The sequence below is a fragment of the Seriola lalandi genome, unplaced genomic scaffold (assembly GCF_002814215.2).
Source record: "Seriola lalandi dorsalis isolate HSWRI2012SDOR001 ecotype SW California unplaced genomic scaffold, Sedor1 jcf7180002053711, whole genome shotgun sequence".
In the NCBI taxonomy this organism is placed as follows: Eukaryota; Metazoa; Chordata; class Actinopteri; order Carangiformes; family Carangidae; genus Seriola; species Seriola lalandi.
In genome coordinates, this window is record NW_019524264.1 from 469,438 (window position 1) to 492,573 (window position 23,136).

Here is a 23,136-nt window from a genome sequence, read left to right on the forward strand (position 1 = left end):
TGTCACGTTCCACCTGAATTCTCACAGATGCACGAACACACTGTCATATTTCACCTGTGCTGAGAAACTAAACACCAGGTATTGTTACGACATGTTTGAAGCCGAGTTTGTTGCCAAAGTCGTACGTGCCAAATAATTGGACAAATAAACCTTATATTGTAAAACATGTTAATATGTAACTAGTGTGGAAAAAAAAAACATGATACCAAAGAAATAAAATATTAATATGAAACAAATAATAATGTGTGAGTATTGTGTAAACACATGATCAAGTGGTTCTATTTTGTTGGCTTTCAGCTCGGTGAAGTAAAGTGAAGTACTCCCAACTCCCTTCCGGTTTAAAGTTTTAAAGGTGAGGAGTTAGCCTTGACTCTGTTACCTCCTGCTGGTAAACGAGAGTTAATGCAGGCTGTCATTGTGCCCGTCCCGTCATGTTTCCTCAGTGAAAATTTGAATTAGTGGTTAAAACATGCTCCCACAATGTCAGCGGTTCTCCTCCACGCTGCAATTTTTTTTTTTTTGCCACAAACTCTTTGTGTACTAACATGTATTTATGTGAAACTGTCACAACAGAGCAAAACAAACAACAGTATGACATCTTTCTCTCAGTTTAATAGTATGTAAGACCAGTAGTTGTAGCTGTTTTTTTTGTTTTTCTTTGGACTGAGAGCATATGGACAAAGTTAACTGCATTTTCCATCCACCATCCACATTTTTCTCCCAAGACAAAGCCTCATTATCACCCCCGCTTCTCTGCCATCCTGACACCCTGTGTTGTCACAAAGTAATTAAAATGTCAAACCTTTTTACCAGATAGCTGAAGTGTGATAACAGGGATTTGTTTTCCAAGGAGAGAGCTAGAAAGTAGTAAAAAATGTTTACTAAAAACAATCCAGATTCAGATAGCAGCCTCTTATTTTCATGCCAAGAATTAAACTCCCAGGTGGCTTTGTGTCGCGTATCACATCCAGAGTTGTGTTCCTCCTGGCGCTCAGGATGTACTTCCTTCTCAGCACGGATACACTAACACCAGAGTGTCTCTCTCTGTGCTTTGGACATGACTGGGAATTGTCAGACTCTGAATAGATAGATGAGATGTTTCCCCCCTGGGCAAAGGCGTAAAAGAGTGTGTGAACACCCCCACCCCCCCAACTTCACTTATCCATTGTGTGTAACAAAGAATATATGTGATAATATGTACGCATGGTGGTGTGTGTGAACATGTGATGGGTGTTGGTGTGAGGGCAGGAGGTGGAGTTTTGTCACATATAGTCCAGATCGGTTGAGCTTGTGTAAGTGGACGCCGTCAGTAGTTTGGCGTCAGAGCGAAAGGTGGGATGTTTGACGAAGAAGGGAACAGGAGCGTGGATGGGATCTGGACCCTGGTTCTGTGTTTGGGAGTTGTGTGTTTTGCTGTGCCTGGCTCGACTCAGGATCCAAACAGGTAAGTTGTACAGTTTGTTGCAAATGAAATCACAACAACAACTTCAAAGAAAACCTGAATTTCTTATTTTGAATACCGTGGCAAGAAGAAGTGTGTGAATCCTTTTTAGAATGATCTTCATAATGCAACAAAGAACCTCAGAGGAACAGCTAAAGGTTTAAAATGATCATTGGAGCTGGTTAACTTCTCTGTATTTGAGTCCACCACACATAAATCCTGGAGCAGGGTTGCCTGCTGTCCATGGCGGGACTCATTACATACATGCCTGAGGTTTGCTAAAGAAGCGCTCTTGACTCTCCTCAGCTCTACCAGAAAATGTTTTCAGCAATGGTTGAATTGTTTGTGTGGGAAGAACATGAAGCACTACATATGGTGTGAGAAAGGAAACTGGATACCACCATGAAAACATCATCCTAAAGGTGAAGCAGGGTGGAGGGAGGGAGCACCAGGATCTGGGGCTTTGCTGCCTCTGGGCCCGGACAGCTCGACATCATCGAGGGGGAAAATAAATTCACAAGTTTATCAAGGTATCTTCCAGGGTAATGTCAGTCTGTCTGTCCACCTGCTGAAGGTCAGGAGAAGTTGAGTGATGCAGCAGGACAATGACGTTAAACATCAAAGTAAAGCTACTTCAAACAAAGACAATCCACCTGTCAGAGAGACCCAGACCTTAATCCAATAGAGATGCTGTGAATGACCTGAAGAGAGCTGCTCACACCAGACATCCTGAGAATAATGTCCGAGCCGAAGCAGCTCTAAAGAAGAAAAGCCCTGTTCAGAGTTCCTCCTGAACATTGAGCAGGTCTGATCAGCAGCAACCGGAGGAGCTTGTTGGAGTTAATTGGAAGTTCAACCAGTTGTTAGATATAAGGGTTCACTTACATTTTCCAACAGCAGTGTGAATGTTTAATGGCTGTGTTCAATAGAGACAGGTAAGATTACAACGGCTTGTGTGATATTAGCTTACGTATGTTTTGTTTGTCTTCACTTTTGTTACCAATGAAATATAATGTATCCAGCTCATTCCAAATTCACACTTTTTTTTCTCTCCACTGTATATCGACACAGCACAAACAGAGTTGTCTTACTGATTGATAACACCCCTTTCTTGCCTCCCTCTATTAGGACAGTGTTTCTGATCTCAGGTCCGGAGGTGTTGCATGCTGGGACACCCACTCCGCTGGCTGTCACCGTTTTTGCGGACTTCTCCGGCAGGGTGACGGCTGAACTGGCACATGGCAAAACCAGCGTAGGCCAAACGGAGGATTTCCAAGGAGGTGACACCGCCATCACACTGCAATAGATTTCTGCTTGATCTGCATAATGACTTTTTGACTATTTTCAAGCGCTAAAGCATCATTCTGTTTTTAAGGGTTGACCAGGGTCCTCACACTCCCTCCTGTGAGTATATTTACTTTACTTTCCTGAGGACAAGAGAATAATACTTAATGTTTTCTAAGCCTGATATCACGTTTATGTTTCTGATAATGCTTTTAAACTCGCTCCAGGTTCCCGGCTCGGTGACGCAGAATTCTCTCTTTAACTTGACGGTGAGAGGCTATAAGGGCGACAGTCTGATTTTCTCCAACACCACCACCCTCAGCTTCAACCGCAAGAATGTCTCCTCCGCCATCCAAACGGACAGATCACGCTGCCAGCCAGGCGATACCATCAGAGTCAGAGTTGTGTCTGTCCAGTTGGATAACCATCCATACAAAGGCAGAGTGGATATCTCTGTACGGGTAGGTGTTTTTGTCTTTGTGTGTGTGTGTGTGTGTGTGTGTGTGTGTGTGTGTGTGTGTGTGTGTGTTGTGTGTGTGTGTGTGTGTGTGTGTGTGTGTGTGTGTGTGTGTGTGTGTGTGTGTGTGTGGGTGTGTGTGCGCGCGCGCGCGCGCGCGTGGATGGATGTGTGGATGGATGTGTGTGAGAGAGAGGAAGAACAAAGCCGCAGGAGCTGGATAGATTTCTAGCCAGGCATTGTGTGGCGGTGGGAGAAGTTTGACTGACGTTCCTTTGTCACGCGCAGGATCCCAGTGGGAATGTTGTGGACAGGTGGGAGTCCACAGGGAATCTGGGGATTGTTTTGCGGGAATTCAGTTTATCCCAGTCAGCTCCTCTTGGAGAGTGGGCGATTGCAACAACAGTGCACGTAAGGTTGAATTTTTTTGTTTTAATTACCATTTGTGTGTCTGTTTAAAAGACTAATATTTGAATTAAAAATACACACCTGCCAATTTAACCTCTTTATCCTCTTTGCTACAGGGCGTGAACCATGAGAAAACATTCACTGTGGAGCATCATGGTAACAGACCTATGATTTTGTTTTTTGAGAGGTTCAGATTTTCTGTCTTAACACAGTGCTGACAAACTGATATGTGCTGAACACTGAGAGGCCCATTGTAAACATTCCTGTTATCCAACTCCAAACAGTCCTCGTGCTGTGTAGAAATGCAAATCCAAAGTTAATGTGAGGCATCAACAGTCTCAGCTAGACAAACCAAGTGGGTATTGTCCAAGGTTACAGCCTCATTAGGAACAAATCCCCTCATTTTGTTGCTATCCCTCGTCTACAGCTCAGCATGGACACACTTGTGTCTGGGGAAACCAAATAAATTGTAACTTTTGGATGATTTATCTGCTAAAGCTTCATATATTATCTTGAGATACACTTTTTTAATGCATTTATGCCCTGAAGACTGAAGACTGTGGGTCCCCAATCACTTACACTGGAAGCATGTCGGGGACGGATCTTGTAATGCAAACAAGAGGGATGATCACACAACGCAAAATGTCATACAAGCACCTGACTTTTGTTTTTTTTAGGACTGACTTGGAAAAACTGTGAAACTTCCATTCAAGATAAACTTGTAAAAATGGAAAACCTGTCTTTTAATTTCTGCCATTTCAACATCTTTACCGACTGTTGTTGCAGAGGGTCCTCAGTTTGAAGTGTTGGTCAAGACGCCTTCACGGGTCCTTGTTGGAGGGGACATCTCTGGATCAGTGAGAGCACTGTGAGTTCAGTGAGCTCATTAACATCACGTGGTTTAAAAAAAAAAAAAAGTACACTGAGGAAGTTTGGGTTTTGTTTCTTCAGTTTCCCCAGTGGACAACCTGTACGGGGAACATTAGCTGTCTCAGTCACTCTGACACCTGATGTGTATAATGCAGCTTCTCCGCACGTGCTAACACAAACCAAAGAGGTGAGGGTTTATTGTCCTTATAGTTCCAAGGATCTGCCGACATAATGGCACTGGCTAACTTTTGAGCATTGTTTTTCAGATCTATGGGTCAACACAGTTTTTCTTCAGCAAAGATCAACTCCAAGCCCCACACACTTCATCAGGAATGAGCAGCGTACATGTTGCTGCCTGTGTTACCATCAGCTCTACTGGTGAGATGGACTTTGAAACAGTGTTTATTATATATAAGTATAAAGTGGATTCCGTTTGCTTCTTCACACCGCTGAATGATATGATCTCTTGTCACCTCAGGAGTTAAAGTCAACAAAACAGTTGAAGTCCACCTTCTTCAGAACACATACCAGCTTATGTTCCATGATTTCCCGACATCACTTAGACCATCCTTACACTTCTCTACAAAAGTGAGTGGATTAGTATAACTCTGTTTATGTGACAGTTGTTTCAAACTGCTCTTTCCAGGAGCTAACTACCGTCTCTGTATTCCGCAGCTCAGGATCTCTAGATACGACAGGAGGCCTCTGAGCTCACAGGATCTCATGTACTCGGCTGTGGTTGAGGTCACACAGAGAAAGTCCGCGATGAACGCCGAACCCACAACCCTGACAGTCCCGGTGCTCGAGGACGGGAACGTCCACATTAAGTTTAAATTGCAGGATCAAGTGGAGATGCTTTTTATGCGGGTGAGTATTTTGATTAACCTAGGATGTTGGTCCTTCAGGGGGGGAAAATAAAAGTGGTGTTCAGCAGTTTCGTTATGTGTAAGATGAGTATTTTCAGTACAGTAAGATTACATACTTGCTTACCAGTACGAAAAATGACCCCAGGACCTGTAAACTGCATTAAAGTTTAAGAAAAGCTCAGATTCTGATTCAAACATTGTCACCATCTTCTCTACAACCCCAAATGATTATCGTGGTTCATATTTTTTAATGTTGTGTTTATATTAAGGCCAGATTCCAATCCAGTGAGGAGACTCTGAGTGTGTACAACAACTACTCCTCCCCTAGTGGCTCATATATTCAGATCTCCCCAATCGATACCTTACCTGCACAGGTAACCTTTGGCTTTGTGATAATGTATGTATGTTCTAAATTATGATGTTAATCATGTAGCTATATTATACGTTACATAATATTTTCAACTTTCAGATTGGATTGCCTCTTCAAATAGATGTGGAGAGCACCTTTAAACCAACTGCGCTTCACTTTGTGGTACGTTTGGTGAAATATATCAAACAATGCACGCGTTTGTATCAGTTTGTAGTTATTGCTGTTCTGCTGGAAATCAGTAGAATTTTATAGACTAGGCCAAGATACTTTATCTTACTGTCCTTATCACATAACCTTGAATAAGTACTAAAGGTTAAATATATATTCTCCTAGAAATGTAAATCTTTTAACACGACCTGAAGATGTGACAATGATAAGCATTTATCATTTACCGTGCAATCTACAACACTGCTGTCCAGGATGCAGTTTCCAAATTCACTCCATTTCCTGGAAGTTTTTTAGTTGTGTGTTGTGTTACACACATAGAATATCAGTCTCGTCCTCTGATATTTCTACATTTAGTTCTGACTGCCGTTTTGAAATTGATAATACTGCAAATACTGTGCACTACAGTGGACGCAGTTGAGGAGGATTGTGGTCAGATGCTTATAACAAATTCTTCGTCTCTATTGTCATACTTCCAGGTGAGCTCTCGAGGTCAGGTCGTGGCCGCTGGAACAAAGAATTCCTCCCCTTTTCCTCTGACCCCAACACTGTCCTGGTCCCCTGAGGCCTTTGTCACTGTCTACTGCATCCTCTCGAATGGAGAGGTCACCAGTGACACGGCGCACATACCCATCAATCAACACAGCGATGTACTTACATTTATTGTTCTATCACTCTACTTTATTGTATTATTCAAAGAGGTGCGTTGTTCTCCGGGACCTTCCTGTGATCCCCCGTGTGTTCGCTCTCCTCAGCTATCGCTAAAGTGGAGCAGTGACGAGGCGCAGCCAGGTGAACAGGTATCACTCACTGTGACTACCCTTGAGCCCAGGTCCCATGTGGGAATTGCGGTAATGGGGGCGCATGATGACGGCACTCCAGAGGATGACCAGGACTTAAAAGTGAAGCAGGTATGGCAACTCTTTTGACTTGCCAAAGCCCTTTCAAAACATTGATTAGTTTATGTGTTTTGCGGCTGGGATTTAGAGTCACTTGATAGGAACCCGGAAGCTTCTGTGCTCTAAAAGCCTTGACAAAAGAGCAAAATACAATCTCTGAAACGTAAACTTCTGTGAACTTCCTTCAGAAAGTCACCTGTTTAGATACTGTCAGATATACTTAATTTCTCCTTTGTCCATTTCACAGTCTAATTACAAAGCGCCAGTTCTCCCAGTCGCCTTAATCTGTTGGAAAATTGAAAAGACACACTTTCCTCAGTTGGATACTCTATGACTATTCAGTGTGTGACCGCTAAACCAGTCGGTCTGGATGTAACCTATCTGTCTGCTTTGTTAGGAGATGATTCTGCTGTTTCTAAGAGCTGGTAACTCTAGTGTGTTGGGTGTGTGTCCTGAGGGTTATTGATGGATGCAAGATGGAGGAAATGATACTTCACCACAGTGGCTGGTCTTAGGATGACCTTTTCTCATCTCCAAAGCTCTGGCAGCGCGTATTGTGTCTGGTCGAATAGATCATTTAAAAGCCGAGATCTCCTCAGGCACCTGCAAGAGCTGAGACACTTTTTGCACCTTACATCACCTGCCAAGACCTGACCTACTTTCCACAGGCTGTCACTCTAATGATGTATCATCGGACGGTGGACCGCTTTGTACATGGTTTAATGGTGGTGCACATCTAGATAACACTGTTTGTGGTCGTATTTTCAGCAGCTTACATCAACACATTTTTATCATCTTTTTTTTGTGTCTTTCACACAGCAGGAATGTCACATTAGGATTCTGACCAATGCCAGACTGTATCAGAAAAAGCAGCCTGATGGACCAAAAAATGGTATGATGATAAATTACACAGTGAGTCCTTCAATATAGCATCTACTCTGTATTTGGAGTCCCTCTTGTGGCCATTTAGCACATTGTATCAATCCCATGATTTCAATAATAGTAGATTTAACCTTCAGTCTTTAGATATAAACACGGCCTGGGCTTCTTCTGATCTCTTTTCACTCACTTGGGGGGGTTTTCAATAGGAAATGTCCTATCGGTGGAGAAGTACTGGAGCCAGTGGACGGCTGCTGCTGAAACCTTGCTGTGGTTAGACACTAATGTGAGGTGAGAGCTGAAAGGTGCATGTGTTGTTGGGGTAGGAGATTAAAATGAGTGATCTGCATTCAGTTCACTGCGTTCCCATATTTAGGACAAAACATGTTAAATAAATTCTGTGTCATGCTTTTTTTTTTTCTTCTGTCATTTCTATCAGTGATAACACTTGGACGAGTGGGACAATAACAGTGCCAGACGGTGTTACTTCTTTGAGAGCTGTAGCACTGGTAATGTCAGACAACCTGGGTTTGGGCTTCACTCCGGTGCCACTGAAGGTAACTTAATACTCAGCATGTGCCACTATATACTAGTAGATTTAGGATAGTTTCCAGAAGTCCTGTTGTTTTGTTTTGAAAACTGGATGTTGTGCTTCTCTGTCTGTGGCCCACTTTTCTCGTCTAGACAAGGGAAGTGATTTTCAGTTCTTCCCCTTGCACGAAGGACTGAAGTCTGTTCACGCACTTCCTGTACTGAAAACAAACCAAAGAAAGAAAATCCCATGAAGCATTGTAGCTTTAACTAATATTCAAATAAATCTGACTGATATTTTGTAAGTCTAATGGTGCTTTCTTTTTTTGTTTTTGTATTATTGTTTGCTTTGAGCTGGCCTATGTCCTCTCATCCACAGCTGACTGTATCCAAAGATTTCTCATTGTCTCTGAATGTCCCATCGTACCTCATCAGGGGAGAGGAGATTGTGCTAGAGGTGAACATCATCAACCATTTAGATCAGGACATAGAGGTATGAAAGACTATATTTGTGGTATATTCTGGCCTGAAACATCTGAAGAAAGAAACTCCATAACTGATTTTTTTGTTTGTTTGTTTTTTTGCTTCCAATATGTTTTTCTCTGCAGGTGATCATGCTGCTCGCACAGAGCAAGGCCTTTGAGTTTGTTTTGGGAGACAGAGGGGATGTCTCTGTGGTAAATGCCCAAAAACTCACCTTAGGGAGTCATGCCTCTACTTCAGCCCTGTTCCCTATAAGGCCTGTAGCTCTGGGTGTGATGGAAATATGCGTTGACGCCGTATGTGCTGAGGCCTCAGACAGCATAGTCCGGAAAGTGCTTGTGAAGGTATGCTGGGATGTAAAGATTGGATAGTATCTATGAATTTAGTGGGCGAAGCCTTCGTGAGGTTGAGAACGGCGGGGATGGATGTATAAGATACAACGTGCCACATGACATACAGTTAATTCGACAATAACAGTGACTTGCTTCCATGTTCCTGTAGCCTGAGGGCGTGGAGCGGTTCTTCTCAGAGACTCTGTTTCTGGAGCTGGAGCCAGAGAAGCAGAGCAACACCAGATCCCTCTCCTTCTCCTTCCCACCAGATACGGTACTGGGCAGTCAGAGGGCCCATGTGGCGCTGGTTGGTACGTCCGCCATCTGTCCTCCCTGTTGTGTCAGCGGCAGCTCCATCTGAGCGCAGTTTTATATTTGCTGTTAGTCGATTAGGAATGTGTAAAATGTTTAGATGTTGAAGTTAGGTATATGCGTGTCAAACTCATGAAAATGTTTAGGTACTGCATGTTGAAAAATGGACATCAAACAGGATTGTTTATGGTGGACAGATTGTGAACATCTGTCAGGCTGTTGGGTTTGGCTCCATTCAGGTTGAGGGATGTTGGGCATTTGTCACGGTAGAGGGGTAAGCTTCGGGATTTTCCAAAAGTGCGGTTTCCCTACGCTTGCTGTGATAGTCAGCTTTATTAAACGTCAAGCAAATGTGCAGGATGGAGTTTTTGTCTCTATTGTAGATTGCTGTTTCCATTCGCCATTCTTCCATATACCTTTCAACTTAAACCACAGCTCTGACTTTCTAAGTGCATTGGCATTTCAAAAGCATGGTTTTCTTTTACATAGAGGTCAACAGTTTCCAAAGTTGAACTGCAATGGTAAAGCATACATTTCAAACATGACATGATATCATGTTTGAAGCACAGACTGTCTGTGATCTGAAACCTATTAGTGAACATGTTATATAACAGTTAAATCCTTCCTCTTTCCCTCATGTATTGCTTTACACAGGCGACATCTTGGCCTTGTCCTTCAACTTGGATTCGCTGGTTCAGATGCCTCTTGGCTGTGGGGAGCAGAACATGATCCACTTTGCTCCAAGTGTTTATGTTCTCCAGTACCTGGAAAAGTCAAACCTGGAAAATAAGGAGATCAGGAGCAGGGCTCTGGGTGTTATGAATGAGGGTAAGCAGCCTTTACGTGACTCACTGGAGTCACTTATATTCGCTTATAGTAAATGAAACTGTATACTGTGTACACATTGTAATATTAATGTTATTTGGGCATAAGAGAGCAAATTCTTAGTGATAATTCATTGTATTAATGTAGGTATTTATTACTGATTTTCACTTTATTTTTCATGTCATATGAACACGTAAGGATATCGGAGACAACTGTCCTACCAACGAGACGATGGGTCCTTCAGTGCTTTTGGAGCCAGCGACACCTCTGGGAGCACGTGGTAGGTCACCAGTACACTGGAAATGACACATGTGACAGGTAGTTGATTGTAAATCAGGTGAAAGACTCTGCACGTGGGAAGCAAAAGGTTAATCAATCATGCACTCCTTTTATTTTCATACCAAAGTATTGTTTGGTTCGAGAGAATATTGTCTTTTTTGCAACTTCTCATCTTTTGTTCTGCATTGATATACATTGAATCTATAGAAATGTAATCTCCATGGCTCCAACGCTGCTTCCACCTCTGTCTCTGGTTGTAGGCTGACGGCCTTTGTGCTGCGGTGCTTCCTCCAGGCTCAGCCCTACATGCAGATAGATTACAGTGTCCTGACCAGAGCCATGGCTTGGCTCTTGAAACAGCAGGGGCCTCAGGGAGAGTTCAGTGAGGTCGGCAGGTTGATCCACACTGAGATGCAGGGAGGACTGGATAATGGCCCAGTGGCACTCACTGCCTATGTGCTGATTGCACTGCTGGAGGACGAGACCTATTCGGTACGTCAAGGGAATGTGTGTATGTCAGTGGAGAAGGTGAAATTACATGAGAGAATGACGGAATATTTCAAGGCTGTCATTTTAAAGTATGTGAGGGAGGGAAGTAATTTGACAGTAACGGCCTTTTCTCTGGTTCCTGTTGAAGGACACGTACCCAGGCAATGTGTCCCTGGCCCAGACGTACCTGGAGAGTCAAGTGACCGGCGGGGTGGCCAGTAACTACAGCCTGTGTCTGGTGGCATATGCTTTGGTTCTGGCCAACAGTCGTATGGCTGACACTGCCCTGTCTGAGCTCATCAGGCGAGCTGACAACACAGGTAATTTATTAAAGGTTTTCTGTTGTTTTAAGTTGAGAAAGGTGCATTTGTACCTTTTCATGCCTTAACATCAAAGGTAGTATTTCTTGTCTTATATTTAGACCATGACTCACATAGTGAAGTACCTCCTGAGGCGATGAGCAATTTGTAGGAAGTTACTGTATTGCACCACCATGTGTTGAGTTGCTAGAATGTTTCTGCCTGAGTAGTGGGTGAGATTTCAAACTAAAAACAAAATACATAATAATCAAACTCCTTTGGATCTTAAAATTCCTAAGATCCAGATCCATCAAGAGCAGCAGCAACAATGAAGCACTTCATGTAAATGTTTGTCATTGTGCTGCATGATAAATCTGTAGGAGCAATATGTGGATGTACATATGTTGATTGAATCATTTTATTCCGAAGATGGAGTCATGATGTGGAGATCCTCTGATGGGCTGAAGTCACATGACTGGCAGCCGCGCTCAGTGCAGATCGAAATGGCCTCCTACGTGCTGCTGGCTTTCTTTAGGCGTGGCACCCTTATTGAGGGCATTGCACTTCTAAAGTGGTTAAGTAAGCAGAGAAATCATCTGGGAAGTTACAGGACAACACAGGTGGGACAAAACCTTAATTCTATTACTAAACTAAACTGTTTGGTTCAGGCCAAAGGAAAAAGCTCGTAAATGAGGAGCACTTATCATTAAACACCAATTTCATGAATATGTTTATCGCAAACTCATAATATGTTATTCTGTTTTGAAAATAGCTTTATATCACAGCTTTAGGCAAATGTGTTACCATATCGCAAAGATATCCCCCTATTCTGCACCAGACTATATGTGTGGTGACATGAAGTTGATTTTGACCTCTGTTCTTCCTCAGGACACAGTGGTTGCCCTCCAGGCTGTGTCTTACTACGCTGCATTCGGTGGCGCAAACGCCATTGACCTCAGGCTTAATGTGTCTGCTCCAGCGTCTTCGTTTGTGTCTCTGTTTAGTGTCAACTCCACTAACTATCGGATGTATCAAAGCCAAGAGGTAATAAACCTGTGTAGAATCTCAGAGTTAATGCCTAATGCGTGTATAATTACATATTTCTTTGATACTTTGTATGATGCTGTCCTTACTGTACCACTGCCAACCTGTAATTTCCACTTTTACTTTATGTTTTCAAGCTTAATGCTGACAAAGATATACACTTGAATATATACCTGGAAGGAAGAGGATTTGCATTATTTCAGGTACAGGATTTACAACATTGCTGTTCTATCATCTGCTCTTCTTTGTTTTGTTAAAGCCGCCCATGTTGAAGGAAAATGTAACACCACAACTCCAAACTACATCTGACAATACAGGAATGTTTCCATGCTTCCAACATATTCAGCACAACATTAAGTATAGTCCAACCACCAGAGCATGACCAGAATAAATTGAACACAGCAGCTGTGCATGATAGCTTCACCCAGCACAATGTGCTGCATTGTAGATGTGAAACCAAAACAGCTAAATGCAAAAGTAGCACAATGAATGACTCAGCAATTAACATCTGGAGCACATGCTGTAGTTTACTGGATAATATCAATGAGATATTGTCTTATATTCCAGATCCCCTCTGCTGTATACCCTGCTTTAACCTGTCTGTAATTCAGTACTTTAATGTAGAAGCAAGTAAACTAATACAGAGATTAAATTTTCTTTATTTTTCAGTTTATGGAATAGAGTCTTCTCAAGAGTATAACAGATTCTGGTTTTGTAGATAATACGATAAACTGAACTGTACACTCTTCATGGATATGTTTTTACATTCGTCTCCATGAACCCATCCAGATGAATATCTTTTACAACGTGGAGAGCACAGCATTGTCACAGAGCCACCGGCACAGCTCAGACGAGGAGGCTTTTTTATTGGATGTCAGTGTTACTGAAGAAGGAAACCACAATCACATGCTGCTGTCTATATGCATGAGGTAAATACTGCAACACAGGCGTATATGTAAAGTCAGTATCAATTTTTTTGACATTTATTTTAAAATAAACCTGTATTTCGAGTGCTATTTATCTTTATGTTGTTTTGTCATGCATATCAAATACTAACTAACAAGTGGGCTCTGAATTTATATGACCTCTTGCTTTTTTGCTCTCTAGATTAAAGGACAGTCAGATACAGTCTCATACAGGTATGGCTATATTGGACGTGGGCATGCTCAGTGGTTTCAGCCTGTCTCCTGGAGCCGCTGCCCCAACAGATCTTATCAGGAAGGTGGAGATACTGCCTGAGAAAGTAATCCTGTACCTGGATTCAGTAAGTGTCAAAAGCAGGTCAACGTTTCATGGTCAGGATGACAGTAGTCATTAGATGATTAGATCATTTTGAGTGCAACTTCAATTCCATAAGACTGGCCTCCAGAAAACTCTTCATTTTTATTTTGTGGTTTAATTTTACCACAAGTACTACCAGGAATATCACTATTACACTGTATATTGTGTGTATAGACGCAGTAGTATATCATCATTCACTTCTCTGGCTCTTTGCAGCTTACCAAGTCAGAGGTTTGCATCGGACTTCCCGTCGTCAGAGACTATAAAGTGGCCCATGTACAGGATGCTGTGGTGCAGGTTTATGACTACTACGAATCAGGTGAGTACAACTCACCTCACTCAACACACAGTCTTGTAATTTCATCATGTTGTATGCATTTATTCAAAATGTGTTTAAAACACAAACCTGAAAATGAAAAGCAGTTGGCTTTTTTAACTGTGATGCTGTTAAAATGAGATTATTCTTGCCGTTGGACTGTGGAAAAAATCAAGATCACTCAACATACAATTGCCAGTATTATTTTACTGTGATTTACACAGAGTAGGAGAGACAGATAATCATAATATCAGTTGATTATTTTCCCTGTCTCCACAGTGAGAAAAGCAATAAGAACATACAACTCAGATTTTCTCCACAACATGGACTCCTGCTTCTTCTGTGGTGGAAATTGTGATCTCTGCAGACCAGGCATCACCATCACAGTTTCCTCAGCCCTCTTGTCTCACTCGGTGAACAGCGCCACCTACAGCTTGAGTTGCATATTTCTTGGAGTCACTGCTTTTTTTCTGTAGTCTGATTTTACCGAATGTTTTTTAAAATTATTGAAGCAATGAATATACAGTGAGAGGCATTGTTTTAATACAGTTTGTATACATTGATATGCACTGGATGCAATTTAAAAATTCTAGACAATAATTATTATTTCTTGTCAAGTGATTGTAACATTTAGAGAACTGTTTGTATTCTGCTCTTTTTCCTTAGTGCACACTTTCCTTCTACTATTTACAATGTGTTTTGTTTTGTATTGTTTTTGAAATTACTGTCTTTGGAAACCTACCTATACATTTCATTTCGGCCATACCGTGTATATATTTTTCTGGCTCAGTACATTAGAAAACAAATAAAAGAATTTCTTTACTCACTTCATGAAACCTGCCATTCTCCACATAAATCCACGTGTTGACTGGAATAAAGATCTCATCTATAGTTGGCAGCAGAACAAATGAAAAGGATTTATTTCTCAGTTCCACGTGTGTCCTGTTGTCCCCATTCTGGCAGAAAATGCAGACGTGCTAAGCTGCCTGAAGCCATATAAAGACTAAAATAAGATTTATTCTACAGCCCTACTGTACTTTCCAGTAAATGGCTGACTTTGGGATTTAATGTGTTTCTTCTCCTGTTGATAGAAAACACTCCTGCTTGAGTGAAACAGGGTGTAAATATGGCTTTGAGAACAAAAATTCCCTGTAAGATCATTTGGGGTGAAATAAAACCTACCATACTCCTCTGCCACGTCACGTCACGCTAAGCCAGAGGAATGAAGACTGACCTGCACACATATGCACAGATGTAAATCATCACCGCTTGCATATCATGTAATATAAGTGATGTTTCAAAGTTTCAACCTACTGTGTTCAGTCTATAGCATATATCATTTTGTACAATGCAAACATTTCACGGCATGTTCCCTTGAACCTAATAACCTTTTTTGGTTCTACTAATCAATAAGCTCACACTGGCAGCATTTTACTTTAAAGGTAAAAAGAACTATATTTGTATCCTGAGTACAATGATGCTAGTTAATTCTATATAGTTCATTCTATATATTTTATACTGGCGTCTTCTCCACATACAGTACTGTAAATGATGCATGTTAGTGAGATGATATTAATACCTTACCCTTAATGAATCAGCAAAATACCTGAGAAATATATACAGTGTGTTACAGTTACAGTAAAGTTAAATTTACAGTAAATTAAACCTGTTGTCAACAAATATCTGTCCTGTTGAAATGTCTGTCAAGTTACGTTATGTTCTGTAGCCTCAACCTGACCTTTGACCTCTTTCAAAGTAAACCACACTCTACCCTGATGCCTTAAAAAGAAAAAAAAAAAGCTGTCTTCATGTTTAGTGCTTAAATGGCAAGGCATGTCTGATTTTTATGTGTTCGATGTTTTTATAAGGCTCATTGAGCAAACCAATCTCCCACCAGGGGCAATAAAGTTTTTAGTTCATAAGCAAAAACAGACATGGTATGAAGCTGAGAACATGAGTTGTTTCACTAAAAGCAAATACATACTTCAGGCAAACTTATACACATTTGGACCTTTAACTTTTGGCTTCTGTGGAATGTAACAAACGGTTACAATTTGCCTCACTCCCTCGCTTTTAAAATGAAATGAATCCTTCAGTAAAGTTAATTTACACCAGTACAGATCCATGAAAAGCCTTGAGAGAAAAGCAGAGATGGTGAGTAATATACTTCCACCTTTAGTAGACAGTGATGCTACTGTGAATATGTTGGGATGTCCCACATTTTGGCCATATGTGATCAAACTACCTTGTGCTTGTCCCCATAGCGTTCACATATGTTGTTGTTATAAGACATTACCTTATATAAACATGTTGCAGAAACTGGTACTGCACACTAGTAGTTTACAGGAGTTTAAGGAGGTTCAATTGCCCCCTACAAGAAATAAAGTAATTCCATACAGTGCAGTTCCCTTAAAAACATGCACTACTTTTTACATTGTTCTTGACAATCTTCTTTGTTTAAAAAAAAAAAAAAACTGAACAGCTGCAGTACAGATTTACAACCACTAGATGGCAGGCTTGGTATCATAATAATGATAGGTTCAAAGCTCAGCTGAGATCTCAAGCCCATATTAGTATAAACTGATAGTGCCACAAACAGGAAATACTTTTTGTCTGAACATGTTTTTGATTTATAATAACTTTGCTGTTACCAATAAATACAAAAAATTCTCATCATGCCAGGATGATGTGATGAGACAATGTTCCTCCCCATAGAGCATTTAAAATAGAGTTGCAAAATATGCCACTTTTTGTGATGCGAGGAATAATCAAAAATGTTCATTTGCATCCTGCGTGACGTCACACTATTTATTGCCTGTAAGTAATTGTGTGTGTTTGTTTAACTGTGCTGTGGCTCTGAATATGTACTCACATGGGATACCAAACATAACACCAAACACATAAAGGTCATGACCCACTACCCTGGGCCTTCTCGTGGGTCAGGCTACAAAAACAGACGATCAATCAGGGGTATGCATTGGCCATGATGTCATGCATTTACTATGTCAGAGGGTTGATAACTGTCAAATATGCAGTGGGCTTAACTGACACAGAGCTTAGGCTAAGTGCAGTCAAAGTACTGAGACTTGAAGATGAGCCGAAGGAACGCTCCCCAAAAAGGCACATGGGAGAGAGATTTATGGCTTTACAAAGCATCTATCCCTCACCACTGTCTCATCTAGACGTGAAGAGCAACGTGAGATTAAAAAGAACAAAATGTAACATCTTCCAAAGAAATCGTGAATGATTTTTGCAGAACTCTCTGGAGCTTGCGGTTGGGTCATATTTTGCCCAGAACGACACGGAGGTCTAAACTGTATAACAACTCTGAGCAAATCAGGTCCTTTGAGTCTGATGACGTTTATTAATATTCACTCCCGTCAATGCGGCTGTGAGAGCAATAATGCTGGCAACACGCCTATCACCAAGGAGATGCAGATGGGGGTACACAAAGTGAAGGCGATGATTATTTATGAGTTTCATCTCCTGATGGGAGCCATTTGAGAAACATGCAATATTGTTGTTGGACTCACTGTGACAGGACGTTAGATGGAGTGTGTGTTTTGTTCAAATAAGCAATTCTCATTTACAGCAGGTTTTGCAGATGCGTCTTCAAAATGGGATGTACTGCATAACTGAGAGGACTCTGTCTCTTGCTGAATAGATTTTAACAAACGCACTCATCAAAAAGGAAAAGTCAGATGACAACACTGTATATTTAAGTGTAGTACCTTAGTTGATTTGTAAACTCAGCAATGAAAGTGATATGACGTTATAAAAATATTATGATGAATTGCACAATAAAGTCTGTATAGTTTACATTTTGTAACCACAGTTATTCAGTGTAAGATGATGTGGTCAGGAAGTGCTTCTGGTAAGCTTGATGCTTTGTTTCAGCGAAACATTTATTCCAAAAACAGAAATACTAAATTGCTCCCTGTGGCCCTGCTCCAGATGACATCAGTGGGAAAGAATCACCGTCACAACAAACAACCACATCATATGGAAACCCACTGCTGTTGGTGTCCTGACAGAAATTGGGGGTGGCAGCAGCAACAAAGATGAATCGATGGGAAAACGTCCAACTCTCAAGCGATGCAACCTGAGTGACTCCCTATGTCTGCGATTGGGAGGATGATGCGTGTGTTTGGCAAGGCACGCTCCATTCACCGGGACGAGTCATGGAAAATCCCTTTGAGCTTCCATCCCACCCAGAGTGAGTGTGTATTTACACAACCCCCAGGCGACCCTGCACAGGCTGGCCCAGACGGATGAATCCAGTCCGGACAGAAGGGACTCCAGAGGAACAAAGCAGGGCTGAAGCTTCACTCAGTCATCCTGCTTCAGGGGAACCATCCCTGATCTTATCACTATGGTATGGTCCTCTCAGGTAGAGATGCTGCCAGACTTGTGGAGTCTGGTTTCAGTCTTTGTCACCACCATAGACTATTTTTTGAGTGTGTGTGTGTGTGTGCGCTGAGGTAAACGCTATCTGCTTATGTGAGTCACTGTCTCTCAGTGTGTCAGCAGTTATCCAACTGCATGTGTTTATGTCTGCATCACTGTTATTTGTAGAAGTATGAGCTGCTACAAGCCCAATGAGACAAGTGAATCACCACACAGCCGAGATCCAGAATCATATGTTATGTATCATGGTCCTGATCTGGCTATCTTTCACAACTTGGACATTTCAGTCACAGATCTGCTCATAAAATTTGTGCTAAAATGCTAAAAATGCAAAATCATGGAATGGTAGGAAATCTTTTTAGTGATCTATAAGCTGGGAAAAAACAACATTGGGTCGTTTTAGAGATCACTGTTTTTCACGAGTTTCCTGTCTCTAGGGATGGGAGTGTAAGTTGGTTGGTTTGTCTAACAAAGCGGCGGCTGTAGAATAAGAATATTATCTTCCACCTCCAAACTGTTAGGCCGACCAACTGACTGAAATATCTCAGTAATTATGGGATGGATCACCATGAAATTTGGTAGAGACATTCCTAATCAGAGAGGATGAATGGTAATGATTAAATATAATAAAATACCTGCAACAGTAATGACATTCCCATCGGCCTCAGCTGCTCTTTCTGTGAAGAAGAAATCTTAAAGTTGAGAGATGGTCATGCAGTAACATACAGAAGTACCACTCAGCTCTTTGTGGCTTTCTCCCACACTCTCATTTCTCTACCTCCCACATTTCACAGCTACTTTCATAGCCTACACTGTATATTTCCTTATGTGTGTGATTGAACGACCACTTCAGCTCCTTTGCAGCCCCACTGACGTTTCAACAAAACAGAATGAAGCTGTTTTCATTGTGGTGAAAGGGCATCATTGGGAAAGGCTTCAGCGATACCAGCTCTTGGAGTGTGATTGATTTAGTCTGTCTGGCTCAGGATGGTCCCTTGACTCATCGCCTCTGTGCTCCATTTATCCGGCCTCACACTCACTCTTGGCATCACTCTGTGAGTCAGTCAAGGTCTGAGGTACTGTTAAATTTTAGTGCGTGCGTGTATGTGTGTGTGTGTGAGTGTGTGTGTTAAGGAGAGAGCGAGAGAAGGAATGATTCAAAATAGAAGACAGACTAAACGTAATCAGTCTTGCACACACACACGGAGAAGGGAGCAAGCCCTGACTCTAAATGTCAGTATGACTTCTCTCACCAAGGTGCTCCCCTATATAGTTTTCCACTCATTTTTCACTGGGGTCAGTTTTGCTGCCCCAGATTCAGCTGTCACACATTTCCTCCACCTCACTGGCCAATTAGAGTAACCAGAAACAGGTGGAAATAAGTTTACACCACTGCTCCTGTATGTGCATGTGCGAGTGTGTTTGTATTGTATGAGGACATGAGACAAAAAAGAAGAGAGGAAATCAAAGCAAGATTGTTTATGTGTGTGAAAGCCAGGGTCAGCCTTATGAAAGCAGCACATGTGTGTTTGCACAGTCATATCTGACTGACATGGGATTATTATGTGTCTAGACCACAGAGAGAGCGGCAGTTCCTGCAGTGTGATTAGGACCCAAACACTGCCTGAGTCGTCTGGATTTGTGTGATCAACTGCTTTGATTACTTCACACAGGAAACGCAAAGGCCGAGCTAAACACAAGTGACGTGAGGGTTCATGCAGTAGCAGGGATCACGGGATTGATGAATGGAGGGAGCAGTGCAAATAAACGCTCTTGCTCTGTTATTCCACTGACGTATGGCTCGATGATAATGAAGACTTAAATGGTGAACCTGAATGCTGCTGGAACTACTTGAGCCCCAGCTGAGATGGAGCTCATCGCATCTGATATGAACTTCTCTGTCTCGCCGTCTGGTAGAAGACCATATATTATCAAACAATGCAGCCCTGCATTTATAGTGTATAATAAATCACTGATTTGAAGTCAGAGGAGAAATATTTTGGGGGTGTAAGTTCACTCTGCACCACCACAGGCGAATGTGTTTTGGTGTTTTTGGTGTGACTGCACCATGAGGCAGATGTCACTCAAGCAGAGTTTGCACACACCCACGATCACCAGAGAAAAGGGCTAATTAGGCACAGGAATTGAAAACACCTGTGTGGCTGGACTGCAGGTGTGCAGGCACAAGATTTTACCTATTCAGTAAATGATCACTTTATACAATAGTAAAACAAGTACTTAGAATTTGTTCTACCGAGACCAGCTACAACATTAAAATGTAAAATGTTGCTTGTTTTTTAATTCAGCAACACTAACAAGTGAATAATATCTAAAAAAATATAACATTGACAGGATTCACTCTGCATTATGAGTAGGCTACTCTTACTCTTTATACTTTAAGTACATTTCCCCCCATACTTTTGAATACAGGGTTCTTACATGTAACAGTATTTTTACACTGTAATATTATTACTTTTACCTGAGTAAATCAAGATCAAATATCAATTAGATTTTCCATGACACTATATATATTTTTGCAGCACAATTGATTATTATTGTGGAAAATGGATCAAAAAACATGCAGCCTTAGTGATGTCATCAGCCATTTTCTCTCAGCTTGAGTCTTCAGACTGCAGATTTATAACAGAAAGCTTTCATTACAAACTGTAATAGAGAGACTGAAAGTGGCATTTACCCGTGGTTGCATAATGGGAAATGCAGGATCCAGGACATCTTTACTTTTGCTGCACCAAATATACTTCTTGCGAGACCTCCAACTTAATAAAAGTGCAATGCTAAACTCTCACTCACTGGAGAACTCTTTATGTTCACAAGCATCTGTGTTAGCTTAAAGGAGCTCTTTGTAAGTTTTGCTATTGCTACATAGATAGTGTTAGCATTAACGGCTGTTAACTTACCAGTCTTGGAGCTTCAGCCATTGTTGTGTTCACAAGACAAGAGGTTATAATGCACTAATACTTCTGAGCAGCACTGTTTCTTCAGGGCAGCCTGACACTACAGCGATTTGTTATCGGAAAGTACAGACAGTCTGACTGGGCTGGGTTAGCATGCTAACTTCAGTACAAGAAAAGAGGTGATGGAAATGGAAACAAAACAAGAGGTTTGCTTTCCACCACTAGAGACTGCTCTTGGTGAGTAAAGGAAGTTTGATGCTAAACTCACAACGTTTCTTCTAGACTGGCAAGTAAACATCTGTTAATGCTAGCGCTGGCTATGTAGCAATAGCAGAACTTACAAATAGCTCCTTTAAGCATATTCTTTGAGACTAACAAATCTATTTAAAGAATAATCCATACTTTTAAGTTGGCCAAATCATAGAAAAACATTCTGACAGTTCAAAGCAGGACACGTCACATTCTACTGTGCAATAGTCAGTTTCTCTTTCTTTCTCTGTCTCTCAGCTCTGTCTAGTCCCATCTGTCCTGTGATTTCAACAGAGCTGATCTTGTTGTCTAAATATTTCCTGTCACAGTTTAAGGAGTTTTACAGGAGGGCAGCTGGTATAAAACTCAGAAGCACAATATTTCCATTTTGTTACTGGGCTGCAAAGCCACTTTAGGCCCACAACAATGTGGTGAGTGACAGAGTTATAGGCAGGCACCCTGGGTGGACACAGGCTAGATAACCAAAGCTTCCAGGTGAGAAATTTTGCCACTCCATTACCATTAATGAGCGCAGATGTATTTGTGTGTACATGTTATAAGGTCTACACTCTGAAGTGGCATTCAGTCATGTGATATTTTGTCAGCAGACCATAAAAGGCAGACCATAAAAGGCATGCAGCCTTGAAACATCTCCTTTACAGATATATTTGTACGAGCTCATATGTAACATTTCCGTTATCCAATAAAATGAATTTATCTTATACAGTCTTTTCAAGCTGGAATTCAAGTTGTTCACATTCACAGTCATGAGCTCGTAAACTTTACAGACTGGACCTTGGCCTAAGACCTTGTTGGTAAGGCCACGCTGCTCCTTTTGGCCCGTGGATACCATGAAAAGAGGATATTTCTAGAAAACTAGTTATGTGACAACCTTTGGCATTGTGGACTAAAGTGTGCATCCAGTTCTCTCTTTACAACCTTAATGGAGCTTGCAACGATTCTCGTAATCCTTTATTACTCAACTCTTCTTTTCTGTCCCATTAAAACTTAGTTTTTTAGCCGCATAACCACTTGATGTTTTGAAGATTTTGACTGATATTAGATGCAAAATATGTGGCTCTATTTTTTATTATAACTATTGTGAGAAATTGGGATTTTCAGTGTTCAGTGTTTTTTGGGTTTTTCTTTGGCAATAGCTGCATGTAGTATCTAGCCCCAGATGTGCAACAGTCAAACAGACATACACTCATAAAGAAAATGGGTGAATCTGAATCAGTCATCATTTTGCTGTGTGCTGCTGCTTTGTAACATCTACTGTATTACTTTCTTTTAGCCGCAGACAGCATCTGTATGTACATGTACTGTATGAATGAGTGAACAAGCACTCCACCCATGTGGAGACTGCTGACACATCAAACACCTCATGCAAACACACCCAATCTGCTCCTAATTTTCACACTTAACTGTAAATCCCCCCCTGTCAATCTTGTGGTGTTTGGAGACAAGCTGAGCTCTTGCTGTGGCAGACATACAGACCAGGAATGTCTGTCAGGACGACATATGTGACTGACTAGAAGGAAACCAATCAGGGGTCAATGGACCGCTGTACGCTGCAGAACCAAAACAAGAAGATCTGAATCTCTGTTTTGTTAGTACTGTTGCCCAAACACCTCTGTTCCGTTACATATCCGAGGAGACATGCAAGCCTGTTTGCATGTGATTTTGGCTCCTTAAATACAAAATATTCTTTACCCTCATACATTTTTGCTCACCA

At 41.5% G+C, this 23,136-nt stretch overlaps 1 protein-coding gene across 2 annotated transcripts; it reads left to right on the plus strand.

The window, feature by feature from the left end:
* The first annotated feature begins 1,306 nt into the window (after nt 1–1,306).
* On the plus strand, nt 1,307–15,132 carry LOC111651634 (CD109 antigen-like). Of its 2 annotated transcripts, none has more exons than XM_023401628.2 (32): nt 1,307–1,444; nt 2,570–2,721; nt 2,817–2,845; nt 2,953–3,186; nt 3,471–3,593; nt 3,707–3,746; nt 4,377–4,458; nt 4,542–4,647; nt 4,727–4,838; nt 4,939–5,048; nt 5,136–5,327; nt 5,596–5,700; nt 5,796–5,858; nt 6,341–6,511; nt 6,617–6,772; nt 7,580–7,652; nt 7,849–7,930; nt 8,079–8,196; nt 8,550–8,663; nt 8,779–8,997; nt 9,155–9,296; nt 9,952–10,125; nt 10,321–10,402; nt 10,662–10,893; nt 11,039–11,210; nt 11,619–11,809; nt 12,078–12,233; nt 12,371–12,436; nt 13,023–13,162; nt 13,341–13,497; nt 13,731–13,833; nt 14,110–15,132. In XM_023401628.2, the coding sequence occupies exons 1-32, from the start codon at nt 1,338–1,340 to the stop codon at nt 14,304–14,306; spliced, it is 4,200 nt and encodes a 1,399-aa protein (XP_023257396.1). In that variant the 5' UTR covers nt 1,307–1,337; the 3' UTR covers nt 14,307–15,132. The 2 variants fall into 2 exon arrangements, with proteins under 2 accessions (XP_023257396.1, XP_023257397.1); XM_023401629.2 differs by having other exon boundaries at nt 7,583–7,652.
* Nucleotides 15,133–23,136: the final 8,004 nt, after the last annotated feature.

Excerpts from the sequence above, each read along its gene's own strand:
- LOC111651634 (XM_023401628.2), top strand. The coding sequence starts at position 1,338 with ATGTTTGACGAAGAAGGGAACAGGAGCGTGGATGGGATCTGGACCCTG. Across the intron at positions 7,931-8,078 it reads TGGTTAGACACTAATGTGAG|TGATAACACTTGGACGAGTG; the intron begins GTGAGAGCTGAA and ends CATTTCTATCAG. Across the intron at positions 8,197-8,549 it reads TCACTCCGGTGCCACTGAAG|CTGACTGTATCCAAAGATTT; the intron begins GTAACTTAATAC and ends TCTCATCCACAG.